General features: G+C 36.6%; 1 protein-coding gene across 1 annotated transcript in view; it reads left to right on the top strand.

Annotated features, from left to right (window-relative positions):
- The window catches only part of UCHL3 (ubiquitin carboxyl-terminal esterase L3 (ubiquitin thiolesterase)), a gene marked incomplete at its 5' end in the record, with an annotated part of 28,914 nt that extends 14,183 nt beyond the window's left edge, over positions 1-14,731 (top strand). Inside the window, 3 exons of the mRNA XM_009583759.1 lie at positions 10,088-10,163; positions 12,661-12,719; positions 14,004-14,731. Of these exons, the coding sequence (XP_009582054.1) occupies positions 10,088-10,163; positions 12,661-12,719; positions 14,004-14,087 (219 nt within the window). The remainder of the gene's footprint in view (positions 1-10,087; positions 10,164-12,660; positions 12,720-14,003) is intronic.
- Positions 14,732-17,411: the final 2,680 nt, after the last annotated feature.

Consider the following 17,411-nt stretch of genomic DNA (forward strand, 5'->3'; position numbering starts at 1 on the left):
CCTGGCAGAAGGTGAGGGATTCTCTGAAAGACTGAAGATGACATTGGGGATTTTTGTATGAGCTAAGAGGAAAAAGTAGTGGTGAATGATAAGCTGAAGGTGAGCCCCTGGTTTGACACCATGGCCAGATGAACAAGTGGAATCCATTATTCCATGTTCATATCATCATTAAGTGGGAGTAGAAAGGTTGCCTTTTCATTTAGCACTAACATATTTAGTAAACTGTATGAAAATGTTGCTTACTGTCTCTGTAGCTATAGACAGGATTGATTGACATGTTTACTTGTTCTGATTTCTTTCAGTAGTAAAAAAATTGTTAAGCTTGAAAGTTTGGGTTTGTTTTGTGAATACGTTCTGATCCAAACAAAACTTGAACTTGATTGATCCTGTGGCCTGTGTGGGACAGAAGATCAAAACTAAATCATCACAATGGTCCTTTTTGGTCTTAATATATTTACTGTAACTTTGTCAGTTGCAGCTGAGAGTCATTTTTAATACTTCTGTGGTCTTTCTTCTAATAGTAACAATTTGAATGGTTTAACATAGTCCTACTGCTTCCACGGATACTAAAGGGATCCTGAGTGTTAATGGCAATACTGCCACTGGCCTGCTATTTTAGAAGAATAGGTGAAAAACTTAGGAAGTTGCATACCTCACAACGGTAAGCTTCCCTTTTCCTTTGCTTTCCTTTTATATTAGAAATGGAACAGTAAAGAAACTCTGGGTTCTGTTACAGTAGTTACTTGATTCATTTTAAATCCCAGAGTAGCACAACCTAGCTTTCCCAAATTACCAAAGAACTGTTGCTTACAGTTTTTGTAGCTGTAGACAAAACTGATCACACTCTGTTCTCAACTATTTCTTCCATGAGATGATACTTAAATCCTCTCCTTCCTCACTTTCCAACAGTCTGTCTCTTGAATGAGTCAGTTAACTTGTGTTCATATTATGAAGTTCACTGGGTGTGAATAACCTCTAGCTTATCTGGTGATAAACTTCAGATTTGGACCTTGTCTTTGCTTATTTTCATTGTTCTTTTGTCTTCTGATTCAAATTCAACACATTCTTGATTATTATCTATGTAGATTTGATCAGTTAAAGGACAGTACAATAAATAGTGGACATCTTTGCAGTTGCCTTTTTAGGTGTGTTACTTCAAGTTTAAGTGGGCTAAGTATGTTCTTTTTTAATGTTTATGTAGTCGTCATCGTCCTCGCTGTCTTCACCACCATCCTCATCGCAGCCTCAGGTTAGCCACAGCAGAACGAAGGCTTCACCATTGTGTCACTCTGCATCCCTCTCCTGGGCCAAACGTAATCATGTAGGTCCTGCAAAGGCTACCAGTCCGTCAATCCGTCTTCGTCGTTGGCGGCCCTTGATACGCCTTCCATCTGTTGGGCTTCATTCTGTTGTAAGTGTAGTCCATCTTCAGTCTTTTCTTACTCTGACATGACTGGCCTTCTGCCATGTAACTCCAGTCTTCAAGGCATCATTTTTTGTTGGGGCCTTTTCTCAACCATTCTTAGGATTTCTTTCTTCCTTTTTTTTTTTTTTTTTAAATTTCCCCCATGTCGGACAGCAAAAGTACATCACTCCATGCTTTGCTGTCCAAGTATTTTTGATTCAATACATGTGCCAAATCATTTTCAAAGCATAGATGAAGTTTGCCCTTCATGAAGTGGCTTTTTTTTTCACCATAGGCTCCACATCCAGCCTCTTCTTTCCACCTCATCTTCATGATCTTTCATTTGGATGTGCTAAACCAAGGAGCTTCTAATTCTTTGTCACATGATATTATTTCTTCTGTGTTTGAGACCTGGCTTATGTTCTCATATCCTAAACCTAGTCTCCTTCTCTTTCATTCTAAGTCTTGCTTAATGATCCCTGGGTATTTCAGTAAAGATGAAATGTTTCCTGTAATCCCAAGGGGCTGGCTTACTTTCTCACTTGACATCTGTTTCTTTATCCAGTTTGTAGACATTCTAGCTGAAAGTGAAGACATTCTAATAAGTAAAAGCTTGTCATCAAATACAATACTTACACTTTTTTCCTTCTTTACTCACAGGGCACAAACATATCTTGAAAATGTAGAAAAAAATTACATGCACAGAATAGCCAATATTTCTAAACTGCAATGACCACCATCAGAAACACTAAACTGAAAGAATGGTTTAGTGGTATTTCATCCCGCTTTTAAGGAGTGATCACACTTTCAGTACACGCAAAAAAAATCTTGATATGTAGAAGCAAATGGTCTTAAAAGCAAAATTGGGACAGTGATTTTATTTTTATCATTCTTTGGTAATGACCACATTTTACCTATATTACTAGAAATTCTTATTTGAGGTATGTGGATTTTTTACTGAGGTGAAATAAGTATTCTGACTGTGGTCCAAATAATTTCCTTTTTCATACAGATCTGTCTTTCCAGATGTGGAAATCCTTCTTAATGTATTATTGATATTAAAAATTAGTGTCAGAATGCTTCCATTTCTTTACAGCGTTTATATTCTTATCCTGATAAGAATCTCAAGATGAGACCTTTTCCCAGGCTCCTTTCTCTTTATGTGACTAAGAAGTTTTGAGTATCTAGCTCTCTTGTGATCTTCAGAATTATGGAACATTCTTGATGTTATCAGTTGGAGCTAGTTAAATACCTGGGATTTGAGGAGGCATGGAGTTAAGCACAGAGTTAAGTTCTCCCCAACTCATGCTTCCTCACTCCATTTAATATTTATGCCATTAACATTGGCAAACCTCTGACATTTTACCTGGGGACTTTTTTGTTTGTTTAGCAAAACTTGGAAAATTCTATATCGTATTTCTGTAATTTGAAACTGGGATCTTGTATGAATTTGACCTATATAAGCTTGTTGTTAATAAAAGACTTATTGAAGAAGGCTTGAGCTTGAGTGTGCCTGCCTAGAACAAAAACATTAATTGACCGTGAGTTTACTTCAACACTAAATAAACCATGACTTATCCAAGGATGGACATTACGGCATAATCTGTTGTGATTATATTAGAAAACAGCTGTTGGCAAGTTGAGAGTCTTATTTACTTCAGAAAATTTCTAAAAACAGTTCCTCATCCATTAGCAGTGAGCATTTCCTTTGAAAATGTTAAAAAAATTCATTCAAAAAATAAGTGGCCTTCAACACAACTGTATCTGGCAAAACAGAAGCTTGCCACTAAAAATAGTTTTAAAACATTACTCATTAACTCCACTGAGATCCTGACTGTCTCCATCTGACAGAATACGATATAGTCTGATATTTATTGGTTACTAAAATGTTGTTCTTCTTGTTCTTCCTTACACTTTTGTATAACATACCTTTCCAGGAAGATTCAAGAACGTACAAACTATATGTAAATTAGTTTAATATGCAAAAAAACAGACAGCATTTGGGGGATTAAAGCTGTCTCAGTTGGCTTCATAATAAATACTACTTTGCCCTTCAAGTTTTGGATTGTCAATGCCCTTCAACAAGTATAGCTCTGATCATTCTGCTAGAGGTACCAAGAGGCTGAATTCGTCTCAGCATCATATGAAAATGTTCTAGTATTGCTTTTATTAAGAAATCTATGCACTTAAATTTAAGGGAGGATTATACCATCCTGTATATTTGTGTTTAAAATACAGTTGAACTTTCTTGTAGTTCTAAGTGCATTTCTACTACTTAAACATTGACAGACAGAAAACAGAATCATAGAATCATTAAGGTTGGAAAAGACCTCTAAGATCATCAAGTCCAACCATCAACCCAACACTACCATGCCCACTAAACCATCTCCCTAAGCGCCTCATCTACACGTCTTTTAAGTACTTCCAGGGACGGTGACTCCACCACTTCCCTGGGCAGCCTGTTCCAAGGCCTGACCACTCTTTCAGTAAAGAAGTTTTTCCTAATAGATTGTTTCAAAATCAAGAGCGAAAGTCTTAATGATGGGAGACTGTATTTGTGCTTCCTAAATAAAACCACTTCCCCTACTTGAAAGCTTTCCTTGACTTTTAGATAAGATCTCCACATGACTTAAGAATATGTAATAAATAAAAAAAAATAGTGGAAATATTGTTCTGAAATGTTCTATCCAATTGCAGTAGATGTGGCAGATTTTTAAGCTATAGGTAACAACATGCTTCATTAGTAATGTTGACTTTTCCTCAGTCCTTGTAATGATCTCTTATTCTTCCAGCTCATCTGTTTTTTTAGTTTAGCGTCTCTGCTTGCCTTAGGATCATTTTGCTGCCTTTTATATGTCAAGCTAATCTCCTAATTCTTTTTTCTTTCCTACACTTCTCAAGTTGGAAAACTTGCTCTTTTTTTTCTCCCATTTACTTTCTGTGTCAGACTAAAGTTCCTGTTCTTTAAAAAAAAACCAAGAAATGCCTATTTAGAGCAGCATACTACTGAATAATCCCTCTTGCTTATGGATCTAAAGGGAGATTTGTGTTTGTATAATCATTCTGTATCCAGATACTCGGGTCATTGATAAGAGCCCATCTCTGAATTTCACCTTCTTGCTTGATGTTCTCCCATTCAAAATCAGATGCTACTGTCCTGCAGCTTGGAATTGTACCTCACCTGACACTTGAGTGTTCTAGCTATAGTTAGAGACATAGAGTTAATAAGCTTGAGACAGCTTGGTAGAAAAATACATAAGGGAATGCTTAAGAAGGGAACTTCTTGTCCATTCTTGGGTCAGCACTCAAGACAGTCCCTCAGCACCTTTCTTACAGAAACTCTTTTTCATTATTCTGGACAAGCGATACCTTGATCTAAATTAGCTATGTATGTTCAACTGTGAAACTCTAGAGCTTTTCAAATACCATTAACTCACTGCAGTATATTGAGCATGAATAGAGATGTCACTGTTCTGTGAGAATGGGCCAGAAATAATCTTGCTGAAACTTGTGATCATCATTCCAGTGGTCTTTGTTTTAATTGCAGTATTTTAACCAGGATTCAAATGCCTTTCACAGGCCTACACAGTACATTTGCCCAAGCATGTTCCATGCTTCAAAATGGAAATTACAGATGCCTGATCTACCCAATACCAATTGCATCACTTTTTCCCCTTTACTTCAAAATGTACTGAATCCAAACCATACCTAATATTCTGTTGCGTAAACTTCATTTTTGAATGTTTTTCTTTGGCTTCTTGTAACTCCTTGTGAGTGAAATTGTATAATTAAACCCCTAAGGTTTTTTCTTCTCTTAGACTTCAGTTACTATTGCCATGATCTTTCAATTGGATGCATCTGAAACTTTTTATTCCTCAAGGTTCTGCAAAATTGTCTTTTCCTTATCAGTCTCTACTGCTCTTCTTCCAGAACCTGACACGCTCTTGATGACGATTTCTTGACTAACACAAGTGGTGTTTTTTTCTTTCCCAGTCACTACCTGTAATGCAAAGCATTCTACTAAACTGGTTTGTGAGACTTCTTGCTTCACTCCATTCTCTCAAGAGCAAGTGTAAGGAAATAACAAAAATACAAGATTTAGTTGGATGAAGTTTCCTGAAATCTGTCATGTAAAACTGAACCTGTTTTTATAATGTTGTCTTTTATAAATAAATTTTAAGCAGGATGAGGTAAGGACTTACTCAGTATGTCCATGAGAGCAAGACAATAATTTTTTTTTCCCAATTGTGTGTTTGTCTCAGAAATGCCGTTTTGGGGAAAAGAAACCAGGTGCACATCAAATTTGATGAACAGTTTTGTTCTAAGTTAGCAACATTTGAAGATCAGAAGATTTCAAATGCATGAAAATTGAATACTGACTTTTAGATTGGGTTAATGGCCTAAGTGTATTAGCAAGATAAACTGTGTAGGTGATGGAATATACTTTATTAGACCAGCTGATATAATTGGGCAAACAGTGATATAGGGGTGTACCATTGAGTTTCTGAAGGTAAGTTCATGTTGTAGTTCATGAGGAGAGGGCAGCATGCAATGGTGAAAGGTAAAATCAAGGAATTTCTCAGTACAACAACAGGGAGTAGGAAGAGGTACCATTTGCACAGCAAAAATTTTGAGAAGTGCTATTTTAAAAATTACTGATTGGAAATCTGCTAGTGAAGAATAGAAGAGGAAATGTAGAGGTGCTGTTTCGATAACATGAACAAATGGGTATTGGCCTGAGAGAAGTCAATTAAAATTCTCACAGCAGTCAGCAATTGTTTACTGTTTATTTAATTTGAATGTCCAGGTTAGCAGAGAAGGCAGTCAAATCCTCTGAAAAATCGGGACTTTATGATCTTAAAGGTCTTTTCCGACCTAAATGATTCAATGATTCTATCTAGGTGCTTTTAATGTGGTATCCAAGATTAGAGGGCACGATAACCTTGGCTGTCACTTTTGTATATGAGACTGCGTATTCATGAATGCTATATTATCATTATCTCAATACCTTGAGAACATATTACAGCTGAGAAGGTGTTCTCAGAACCATCACTTTGAGTGCTAAACTTCTTGCATTCTTCCTCTTCAAATCAGTTTCAAGTCTACTGGTCGTTATTTTTCAGGGATTTTTTTCTTTTGAAGAGATAAATTGGAAAAGTGATGTCCACTAACCCATGCTACCAAAACTTATTTCTGATACTAAGGTTGAAACTATAGGATAAGCTTCTGTAAGCAACCCAAGATACTGGTATTTGTCCTCTTTCTGTCTTTTCCGGATGGGAAAGAAATATAAATTTTCTTTCACTGAGTGCTACAGCTCTTCGGAAGACTTGAAAAATGAGTCTTGAATCCCACAGGTTAGTTCCAAATCCTGGTTAGACAATCATCTTGTTTACACTCCTGTGTCTTTCTCCTTCCTTGTGGTTCATACATGTGGTCATTCAAATCTGCTGTCTCCTTTTGCACATTGAGTGGGCTTCTAAGTGAAAAAATCAAAGGAACAGGTCATCCCAACACTTTTGACTGATAGTGATGTTACAGTGGTCTTTGACAAGAAGACTAATCACGAGAAAATCCTCTGTAATTCCTGTGAAAACACTGCCTAGTGATGAACATGCAGGCAACCTTCTTAGAACTAGGTTCTCTTGTTCTTTCAAGCATTCACACAGACTGTTCATTAAAAGCTGAAAACTTGGCCAAAGGTGTAGCTTTTCAAGGATACCACAAAAGACATCTCCTTGAAGCTGACATTCCCTCTTCTTTCCATTCCTTTGAAATTTAAAATCTTCTGGTTCAAGTATTACAATTTCTAGAGCTTCCCAGTGAAATAGAAATTGGCCTGACTAGGCTTCTTTTCGTGTGTGTATCTCTGTGTGTGCGTGCATGCACACATATGCAATGGATGTCTTTTTTGTCCCTAAGGAGGGGTGGGGGGGATTTTGAATCAGATTCATCACATTTGGAAAGTTTAATCCAGTTACTTATTTGCCTAAGTCATAAGCAATAGATTTTTACAATATAAAGATTTAGGTCATCTTGACTATTCAGACCCAATTGCTTCTCTGTGCTTATGATTATGCAAATAATTGTCTATCAAAAATGATTGAAATCCTAATTTTTCAAGAAATGTAATAGATCTACTTGGTCATAAATTTACCACTCTCTACATTAGGTGAAAAGAAATCACAAGGGAAGGAGACTGTCTACATTAGAACATGTTGTAGAAAGTTTAATAATGGTGTGGCACTTCCATTCTTTCTATGAGGTCGGGGAATTAAAAATGTAAAAACATTTCTCACAGGTTGTGGCAATAGCACTTAATGGAAGCACGTTATTTAGATTAGGCATGTACAAAAACTCAGCAGGATTCTATAGGAGCAGCACTGTCTTCAAGTAAACTCTATGAAAAGTTAATTATGCTTTTTTTGATGGCTTTCCTATCCATCTTCTAGCTGTATATAGGCTCAGCGTTTCAAGCATGCCCTCTATATAAAAGGTGTTTATCAGAAGCTAGCAAAGAACACAACCCTCAAAATGGTCAAAGGGACAACTATATTTTGTTTGAAATGTGATCAAAACTAAATCCTGAACATCTCAAAGTCCTTTGAAATAGTGATACTTCAAGCTCTTCTAGTTAATGTCAATTTGAGCCCAGGTAGCGTATGTTCAGATGCAAGCTTTTAAACGCTAAGCCATTTCCTTCCTAAAGTGAGACTAACTGGCAGTAGTCTTTCCCCTAATCCTGGCATTCCTTAAGCTCAGATTTCCCAGTTGGTAGGTTTAATTGGTAAGTGAACAGCCATGAAGTCGTATCTCTACACGGGGATTAGGTGGCAATGTGGAATTTGGCAAGGACTCTCAGCTTTGCCTGCCTGCACACTTTTGAGGCACCACAGCTTAGATGCCTCTAAACTGTTCTCTGATTGATGGCACCTTGTTGGTATTCCCATTGGTTGTCAGCCACTGTCTTGTGTGGTTCTTGCAGGAAGCTATGGAAACCTGTGGTCCTTGGAAGTTTACAACTGGGGTAGCCAAACTCTAGAGGCTGCTTGTTTTGCTTGGTTTTTTTTCTAAGCCCTGGCTGTTTGGCCTTCTGTAAAACAAAATTCTCAAAGGCAATTCGCTTATGCCATAGGGGAAAAAGACTCCTTGGAGTTCTGGTGGAAAGATCCTCTCGTCCCTTTGATAGCCGCCTCATCTTCAGCGGCAGGGATGCTCTTTCTCCCTTCTAGGCCCTCTGAAACAGAGATGAAACAGGGTATTTATGTCTTTCACATTTTAACTGGTCATGGAGGTGAATCTCAAATGAGGGTGAGGGGAGGTTGTGTGGTTTTTTTGTTTTGTTTTTCTTTCTTTTGTTTTTGAGCTTGCTACATAGAATTTCTGTAAGCTGTTGGCAGTTCCTCTGTAATGCTGTGTTCTTTAGCGTTCTTGATGTATTGAAGGACTTACGGTGATTTCTTGTCCTTTGCTTTATTGTTCTGGTTGTTTGCTACATTTCTTCAATTTAGATCACCTTTTAAAGTCTTTTTTCATGACCATCAGGAAGATGGAAACTTTTAACGCAGTCTTGAGAACACGATGCGACTGTAAGGCTCTACAATTCATTTTATATTCTAATCGGTTTCTGGCAAATTCTTAGATTTTTGGGGTGCTTCAAGAAATTCACATAAGGCTAACAGTAATTACAAGATGAAAGAAAACTGAATGAAATATATTTTCACAGAAGTCAGGTTGTTGATAATTTAAGAAAAACTGAGGTGCTTTTTCCCGATCCCTCAAACAGTATCATCTTAAATTGTGGATCAAGGCTCAGATGCAGACAGGACAGATTGATAAGGAAATAAGACCATCAGTTGCTATTGAACACAACAGTGTTGATGCACCTTTTGGCTCAGAAGTTCAAAAACCACTGCTTAGTGGATGCTGGGAATGTGTGCTGGCGGAGTACCATGCTGTGCATGCCCTGTTTTCTTCTGAAAAAGCTTTTGCCTTGCTGTAGTTGGCAACACAGTACTGGGCTAGATAGATCTTTACCAACTGTAACCATTTTTTATGTCTTGTCACTTGATGCTGTCACTGCACTTCAGTCCTTTCTCTGTATGATGCCAGTTTGAAATTTCAGTCTAGGCACTTCTGGTTATTTTCCTTCCTCCTCACCTTAGATGTGTGAACTGTTTCTTTCAACTGCCTGTGAAGAGGGAACAGGTTAACTGTACTATACATGGCTTACGAGGAAAAAATTATTTTGACCAAGTGAATATTTTCAGTTTTAAAATACTACAGGTTCAGAGTTTAGCCCTGCATCACTTTGTTATGGGAGATGGGTTAGTGAAAGAGTTGCTATTTATATGAATATCTATTTTTAATGTTAATGTATTTGAGCTGATACTACTTCTAATTCAGTAATGAAAAATAAAGCTTTTATGTAGAGCTATAATTGGAAGTACTTCCAGATACTTTACTGAAAGGATTCTTACTGATCTGTGCATTGCAGAAAGCTTCTTTATATTCCAAAATGTTCTGCAGTGTGACTTCTGCCATTCTGTATAGATCCAGAATGTGCTTCTCACTTGTCATTTCTCTTGGCCAGGTGTTTTTTACATATTATAACATGTTCTCATTAATCATATTGTGATAAGAGTTTTAGTGAACACAATTTCTTTTTGTTTTGTCTTGCAGGCACCAAGTATAGATGAAAAAGTAGATCTTCACTTTATTGCATTAGTTAATGTAGGTGGTCATCTCTATGAATTGGGTAAGAACACTTTTTATGCGCTCTCTCCGTTTGTTTGAAACAAATACAAGCAGTAATGGTGTTAACTATCAAAGTTTGAGAGAGATTACTTGATATAATGTAGGGCTTAGGTTCTTTTCAACTGCATCATAAGGTCTGGGGGGTGGGGGGTTCTGTCAAACAATTGCAGCCTTCTTCCCATTGTTTTTTTGGATTCTCCTTCCCTCAACTCCTTCCTATTAAGATAAAATGGTACGGAATACTAGATTGCCTCTAAACTTCCTTTATGATTTACAAGGACAGGAACCAAGAAAGAATTGATGAACACTCAAAGTTTCAGAGAGGAAAGTACTGTTATACTTATGTCCCCGAATTAATTATGGAATTAATAAATGAACTATATGCCACTTCAGAAGTGTTAGCTATATTACTAAATAGCGTGATACAGTTTGAACTGAAATTATGTAGTCAGGATACTAGCTGATACTAATATTCTGCAACTCATTTGTTATAGGCTGGTTATTTTTTCTTCTACCTTTTTGTGGTCACTAGACAGTTAACTGTAAAACAGCAGTCTCTGTTTTCTGATTTACAGCTATTTTTTTCCCTCTTCAGATTGTGTAGCACCAAGTTCTGCTCAGATATTCTCTAATGACTCCCATCTTAAACATGTTGCTGGGCAACTAGGCTTTACTGCAGGTGCTTCAGAAAACTAGCAAGTAGATCAGGATTTAAAAACTGCAAGTCACTGGTCTTTCCTAACATAATTTTTGCAGTATTTTATGGTGAGAACATTTTCATCTTTTGAAAATCAACATGTAATTAAGCAATGCCATTAACAGGTGACAAATAATCATAACCTGGGGCATAAGCAGTATATAAGAAGTGTTTATGTTAATACCTCTTAGGTCACCTTAATATTATCAGTGGTAACTCATGAACAATAGGCACGCATTTCGGTATTTTTATGATGCTGTATGTCTGTCAGTGAACTAGATCAAATAGTGAGGCAACTACTGTAGGATGCAATATAAATATTTTATGACTAAATTTCAATGCTTGATGGATGGCTTGCTCTTCTTCTAGTTGTGCTACTATTTCCATGTTACTTTTTCATTGTGCATTAATTTGCTCTGCTTAAAAAGCATACTGCAGACTACAGTTACCATGTTAAGCTATTTTCTGTAAGTATGTTGCAAGATAAAACCAACTTGAATTTTTTGCTTAAATTTAAAAAAAAAAAAAAAAAAAAAAAGACGCATTTAGCTCCACTGTATATTGGAATGCCAATACTACTATTTCCTTTGTTCTTAAAATAACATCTCTCTGTACCAGCGGAAGGAAGCAAAAAATACTTAAAAATAGGAAAATGGGAGAAGGTTTTTCAATTGATTCACTGGCTTCAGTCACTGTGGCCAGCATGTGGGCTTTGGCAGGCAGAAAATGCTAAGGAGGCACATGGATGTTAAATGCTTATGATGTTTTTGCCATAGAAAACACGTTATTTATAGGCACATGAAATTAAAATGCTGTTCTGCCAAGATGTATGTTAAAAAAAAAAATCAAATCAAACTTAGCTTGCAACAGTACAGGGTATTCAGTTCTGTTTCCCTGGCACGTTCTGAGGGTTTTGCATTGTTGTATCTTCAATCATGGTTGTTACAATAATGAACAACCTCTTGTTCATGTCAATCCAAAAGTTTTCTAACATGGAATCTATTTTTAGTTCTGGAAAATGTAGTTTGGAAGTATTGTCAACTTCAATGGAATCTTTGGGGAGGGAAAAGTCTTCTAAATGGAGGACAAAGCCAAAAGGGAATTTGGTCTAGCAAATACTTAAAATATCCTGACACATGTTCTCATGCTGTTAGCTCTTCACAAGTAACCTGAAACATACTTCTATGAATGAAATTATTTTTAAAATGCTGAGAATGATAGCATTATTGTATTGCAAATGGGAGAGAAAATCATTAACTATAGCAACCATTTTAAAAAGCTGTGAAAGTACTTAAAGTTATTTGGTTTGTTTGCTTTTTTATTTTAAATGAGAGTAACATTTCAGTTATGCCAGACTCTTCAAACTGATGGGTTTGGTGTTCTGTTCTGTCGTGGAGTCCCTGATCACAGCTGTCAAAGACCACATTTGTCTGGGTAAATCCATTAAGTGTAGTTGAAATTGTTCTTCTCTACTTGAAAAACTGAAGTACTATACCAGCACTAAAACAATGGCAACTTACAACCTTGAAGTTTTCAAATAAAATAATAAAAAGTATTTCATTGTTTTGATTGGATTTTTTTTTAATGTAACAAAACTGTACATAATGATACCTATTGAAGCAGTCAGCAATGGAGGAGAGACCAGGGAATAGCTAGCTGCATGTGTGATTCTTTTATGAAAAATGAGGTAGCATTTTTGTAAGTGAAGAGCAAAAAAATCTGTTCAAATAGTTTTAACTGGAAAAATGAAGCTTTTCTAATTCTATAAATGTGTTGTTAATCCTGCTTTGTGTTTCAACAGATGGGCGCAAGCCATTTCCAATAAACCATGGGGAAACTAGCGACGATTCTTTTTTAGAGGTAGGAATAGAAAACCTTCTTAAATGGTGTTATACAAAATTCTTGCTATATTTCCACAAAATTCATTTAAAAAAATTATACAAAAGTCTCGCTATAGTTATGGTTGGATGAGGAATAGAGCGAGAGGGATGGTGAGACAAAATAAGGTTTACTCAGTTTTAAAACAGGTATTTCAGAACGCTCATGTTGTGACTCTGGATGACAGAGTATCATATCATGGTAATAAGAAATGTCAGAAGGGTTGACCGTTACAGAAGATCAGACTGACTTTTCTTCTGTGCTGAGATTTTCATATACCCATGCTCCTTTCAAATTGTACATGAGATGAAGTCATCAGATTGAAAACTTAGGATAATTTTTCATTCTCTGTCCTTCGGTTTAGTTATAGTTTGATAGGTGCTATGCTAGACAGAGGTTGATTTCCTTTTTGACACTTGCTAATAATCATTCTTCTCCAGTTTCGTGGCGTCTTTTGGCTGTTTGTTTGTGACAGGAGCTGTTTAGTTGAGAAATGAATTGGAAAGGAATACACTGAATTGGGAGGATAAACTGTTATCCCCACAGAATGACGCGAAGTTGAAGCTGAGAGAAGGCAATGCATAGATCTGACTTTTATGGTATTCAGCCTGGATTAGCTTTACAAAACGAAGAAACCAGAGAAACTAAAAAACAAACAAACAAAACCTTTTATAGTTTAGTAGCATAGACTAATGTCTGTAAAAATTGCATACAATTTGTGCTTGTTTGGGCAGGGGGAGAAGTTGGATAAAGCTTTCCTTTTTTCATATGTGGCTTTTTTCTGTTTTACTGATAACATGTGTTCTCCAGATTGCACCCTAAAGCTAGATGAAGGAATTACTTACAGTCTTTCACTTACCCCACACAGCTTAGATTCATCTCGAGACAAAGGAGAAAACTGAATACAGCAGTACTAGTAAAGGCAAACTTCAGAGATGCATTTAGAAAGTCAGAGAAGCAATACATCTGTTGCACAAAGTAATATTCAGTCACAAAAATAATTGTTGCTAAGGTTCTGCATAAAACCTGCTCTCTTACACTGCCCATATGAGCACTGTAAAATATCTTGAATAGTGGTATCTCAGATCAGAAATACAGTTTATGTAGATTTGTCACACTATTTAGTAATCCTTTATGGAAAAATCCATTTTGAGGATAGTTTGTATAAAGCATATTTCATATTTCAGTTGTGGGGTTTTTTTAATAAGTATGATTTATAGTGTGTTTTGTTTTGTTTTGTTTTTTGTTTTTTACAGTTTTCTCTAGGATGCAATAGAAGTTTGCAAGAAATTCATGGAACGTGATCCAGAAGAATTAAGATTTAATGCAATTGCACTGTCTGCAGCTTAAAAGCCTTTTCCAGTGGGGCTAATCTATTGCAATGTATTGTAACAATAAAACTGTTGCCATATGTTAATAGTACAAATTTTGATACTTCCCTAACATGTTGATTAATTGTAGCATACATGGAATAAACTTTGCATTTGTCCTTGCTATATCTTACTGCTTGTTCCTAAAGCAACATTGGGTATTTATATACACGCATGCTTTTTGTGCAAGACTTCTATGTGGTGGGTTTTTCCCCTTCCACCCCCTAAAAAGTTTTGGGAATTACTGTCTGTGATATTTCATCATAATAATGATGAGCTAGTTCAGAGCAGGATTATGATTTGTATCATTCACAGATAACACTTTGAGTGGAGTATGTGGTATGTTAATGGGTAAAAAGTTGAAATATGAGGCTATCTGCATCTTTTAATTATAATGATACAAGAATATTGTAAGAACTTTTGCAGGTGACTCAAAAGACAGGCATTTTTTTCAGTGCATCATTTATAAATAAATATATGGAAGAAAAAAGGCAGAAAAGGGACTGTTTCTTCTTACTGTTGGTGAGCACTAACATTTTAAAATTATCTTAATATTTACATTTTGAATAAAACTTAATTTTGTTTCTTAAGTCTAATAATGTTAATAAATTGTCAAAAAGCTTTAGTTAAACCAGTGTTTGCTATTTGTGTATGTGGAAAAACAACATGGATTTTTACCCCAGAAAAGCCACACTAGTAATTAATGCTGGTTCAAATGTAGGGCTGCAGAGGGCACAGGTGAATAGAGCAATGTGAAGTATCTCACCTAATTGAAATTAAGTGATAAAAAAGTAATGATTGTTGTAATGAAGTTTTGTGTAACAAGAATGGAAACAGACTATAGATTTTAAGATAGCCATGATGACTTTTTTCCCCCTCTAGGATTATCTGTTGTAAGTTTGTCAGGTGGCATCACTGAATGCTATGTGATACCCCTACCCTGTGCCATCCCTCCCACCCCACCCACTGGACCTGAAGGTACTGTTGACCAATTTCTACACTAGAATTAGTGACAACTTGGTTGTGTTGGGGGTGTTTTGGGGCTTTTTTGCTGAGCTATCTTATGCTTTAGGATTCTTGTGAAGATTGGTTTTGGTTAATGTGCATGTTTTTGACATTCCAGAAAAATATATCCTTATTGCTTTGAAGCGAAATAATTCAGGTTTGCTTCCAATCAAGATCACTGCCGAAGGAAACTGAACGCTCCGTGTCCCAGAGGGTGTTTTCATTCTCTATCAATTGTCATTGCAGGAAAAACGAATGGGGTTATGCCAGAAGCAATCTGGCTGAGTTTTCCTTCTTTATAGAAAAGAAATAGGCCTGGGAGTCTGTCTTATCACTTAAGAACATCTTCTGCACTCTAAAGAAAAAGTCAGAGCGTCTGTCTAAAACATGTCACCTGGTGAGTCCACTAACAACAAAGTCTGTTTTCTATAAGTGAGCTGGTTGGAAAAGTGAGGGGGAAGAACAACACTAATGAGCTGCTATTTTTGAGCACTTTTTCACCCCAATAAAATGCAGTATCGTTAAGACTTGCTTTATGTTGCCATGCTCATTAGTAAAGCCTGAAACTTGCTTTTAAATAAAAATCAAAGGTTTTAGTAACTAAAGCAGCTGCATTGTCTTCCTGATAATATCAGAAAAAATCAAATAAAAGTTGTCACAATTTAATTGGGATATTGCATATTTTATGCTAAGGGTGACTCGGAGTATTACATTTAAAGTAAGCTATAGTTAATATAAATAAGGTGTTTTTAGGGTAGGGAGGAGGGTGAGGAAAAAGAGGAAGAGGAAGTGCAGTTCAAAGATGTTAAACTAGCTACATCAGACGTCTGCTTTAGGGAAATATTCACACCATATATGCTCTTCAATGTTCAGAAATTTTGGTGGTTTTAGGTAATAAATGGAGGGGCTCTGTTTTTGTGCAGTTACTTATTGCAAAATCACTTCAGAATTGGAGCTTTAATTGAGTATGAGGACTGATTAAGTGAATTCATGACAAAGGAAATCAAGCTTAGAATAGTAAACTTGGAGTGGGATTTTTCATGGTCACACTGGAAAAATACATCTTGAATCTTAAGTAAAAACTTATTTATAAGAATTCTTACTATTTTGGCAATTTGATAGTTTTGCTCAGCATTTTCTACGTAGTCTTCAAATCAGTTGTCCTGCAGGGTAAGGTTCCCTTCCATTCTGTTTTTACTTTCTGTGTTAATTTCTGGTTTATTAATATACAAGATGGTACTTTTTAGTGAACATTGCTTTTGGAAAGGTTCTCAAAAGTTTGAGATGACAAAGGAAGTGCAGTGCACCAGTTTTTACGCTGAGCTGTATCTGCTCACTGCACGGTCCTTGCTAGATTAAAATTTTGAAAGACTGCACTGCAGAAATACCATCTTGCCTAACATGTACAGTGTAATGGCCTTCCAGTGCTTGTAAGACCATGCTTTGGCACAGGCATTGGTGACCATCTTGAGGAGCACAGGAAGCAAAGGGATCTACAAGATGCTGGAATATCTTTGGCATTGACAGAACCTGTATAACTTGGTAACTTGGATACAAGGAATGAGGTGCGAACACTTGGCTGACTGGTAGAGTCCAGCAAGGTCCTGACTAGGGGCTTGCAGGCCCTGCAGAAGCACACGGTGCTTTTGGCTCTGCGATGCCCATGCAGACATTGCCTTATCTATATAATCTGTGCTTATTAGCTCCAGCTCTGTGGGAAAATAACGCTGTATTTGCAAACTTGTGCAGCCCTGCCAGAGCCTCGCCACCTTTGCGTGGAGCGTGGTTTGGCCACAGGCATGCAGTGCTAGTAACTGCCAGGAAATCCCTCTTCAGCTCCTGCAGTCTGGGCTGGCCCTAAACATCATCTTATGGAAATGGTGCATGTAGGAGTGAAGCGATGATGCATGCTCAGCACTTATATTAATTTTAGCTGAGTGGGGCTGGTGTGCTATTAAGCACTCAGGATCGTTCAAGTTCTTTTAAGTATATTGGTGTAAGTTTTCCCATGTTATTACAAGCATTTTATTGAGAAACAGTAAGAATTTAATAACAGTACAATGCCCTTTCCTTTCAATCATGGCTGCATGATTCAGTTAAGGAAAGGAGAACGAAGTGTTTTCTGTCATTGAAGTGTAAGTTTTAGAAAATAAACACACTTAACAGCCCACGTTTAAAAAATAAATATGGTCTTCCCTTAAGGGAAGCCTGCCTTCGTAGAAAATATTATTGTATCCAATATTTGTAAAGCTCTGTGTGGAAAGACTATGACATAAACTGTCCCTTATCCCTGGGAGCA

The sequence above is a fragment of the Fulmarus glacialis genome, unplaced genomic scaffold (assembly GCF_000690835.1).
Source record: "Fulmarus glacialis isolate BGI_N327 unplaced genomic scaffold, ASM69083v1 scaffold17948, whole genome shotgun sequence".
Lineage (NCBI taxonomy): Eukaryota > Metazoa > Chordata > Aves > Procellariiformes > Procellariidae > Fulmarus > Fulmarus glacialis.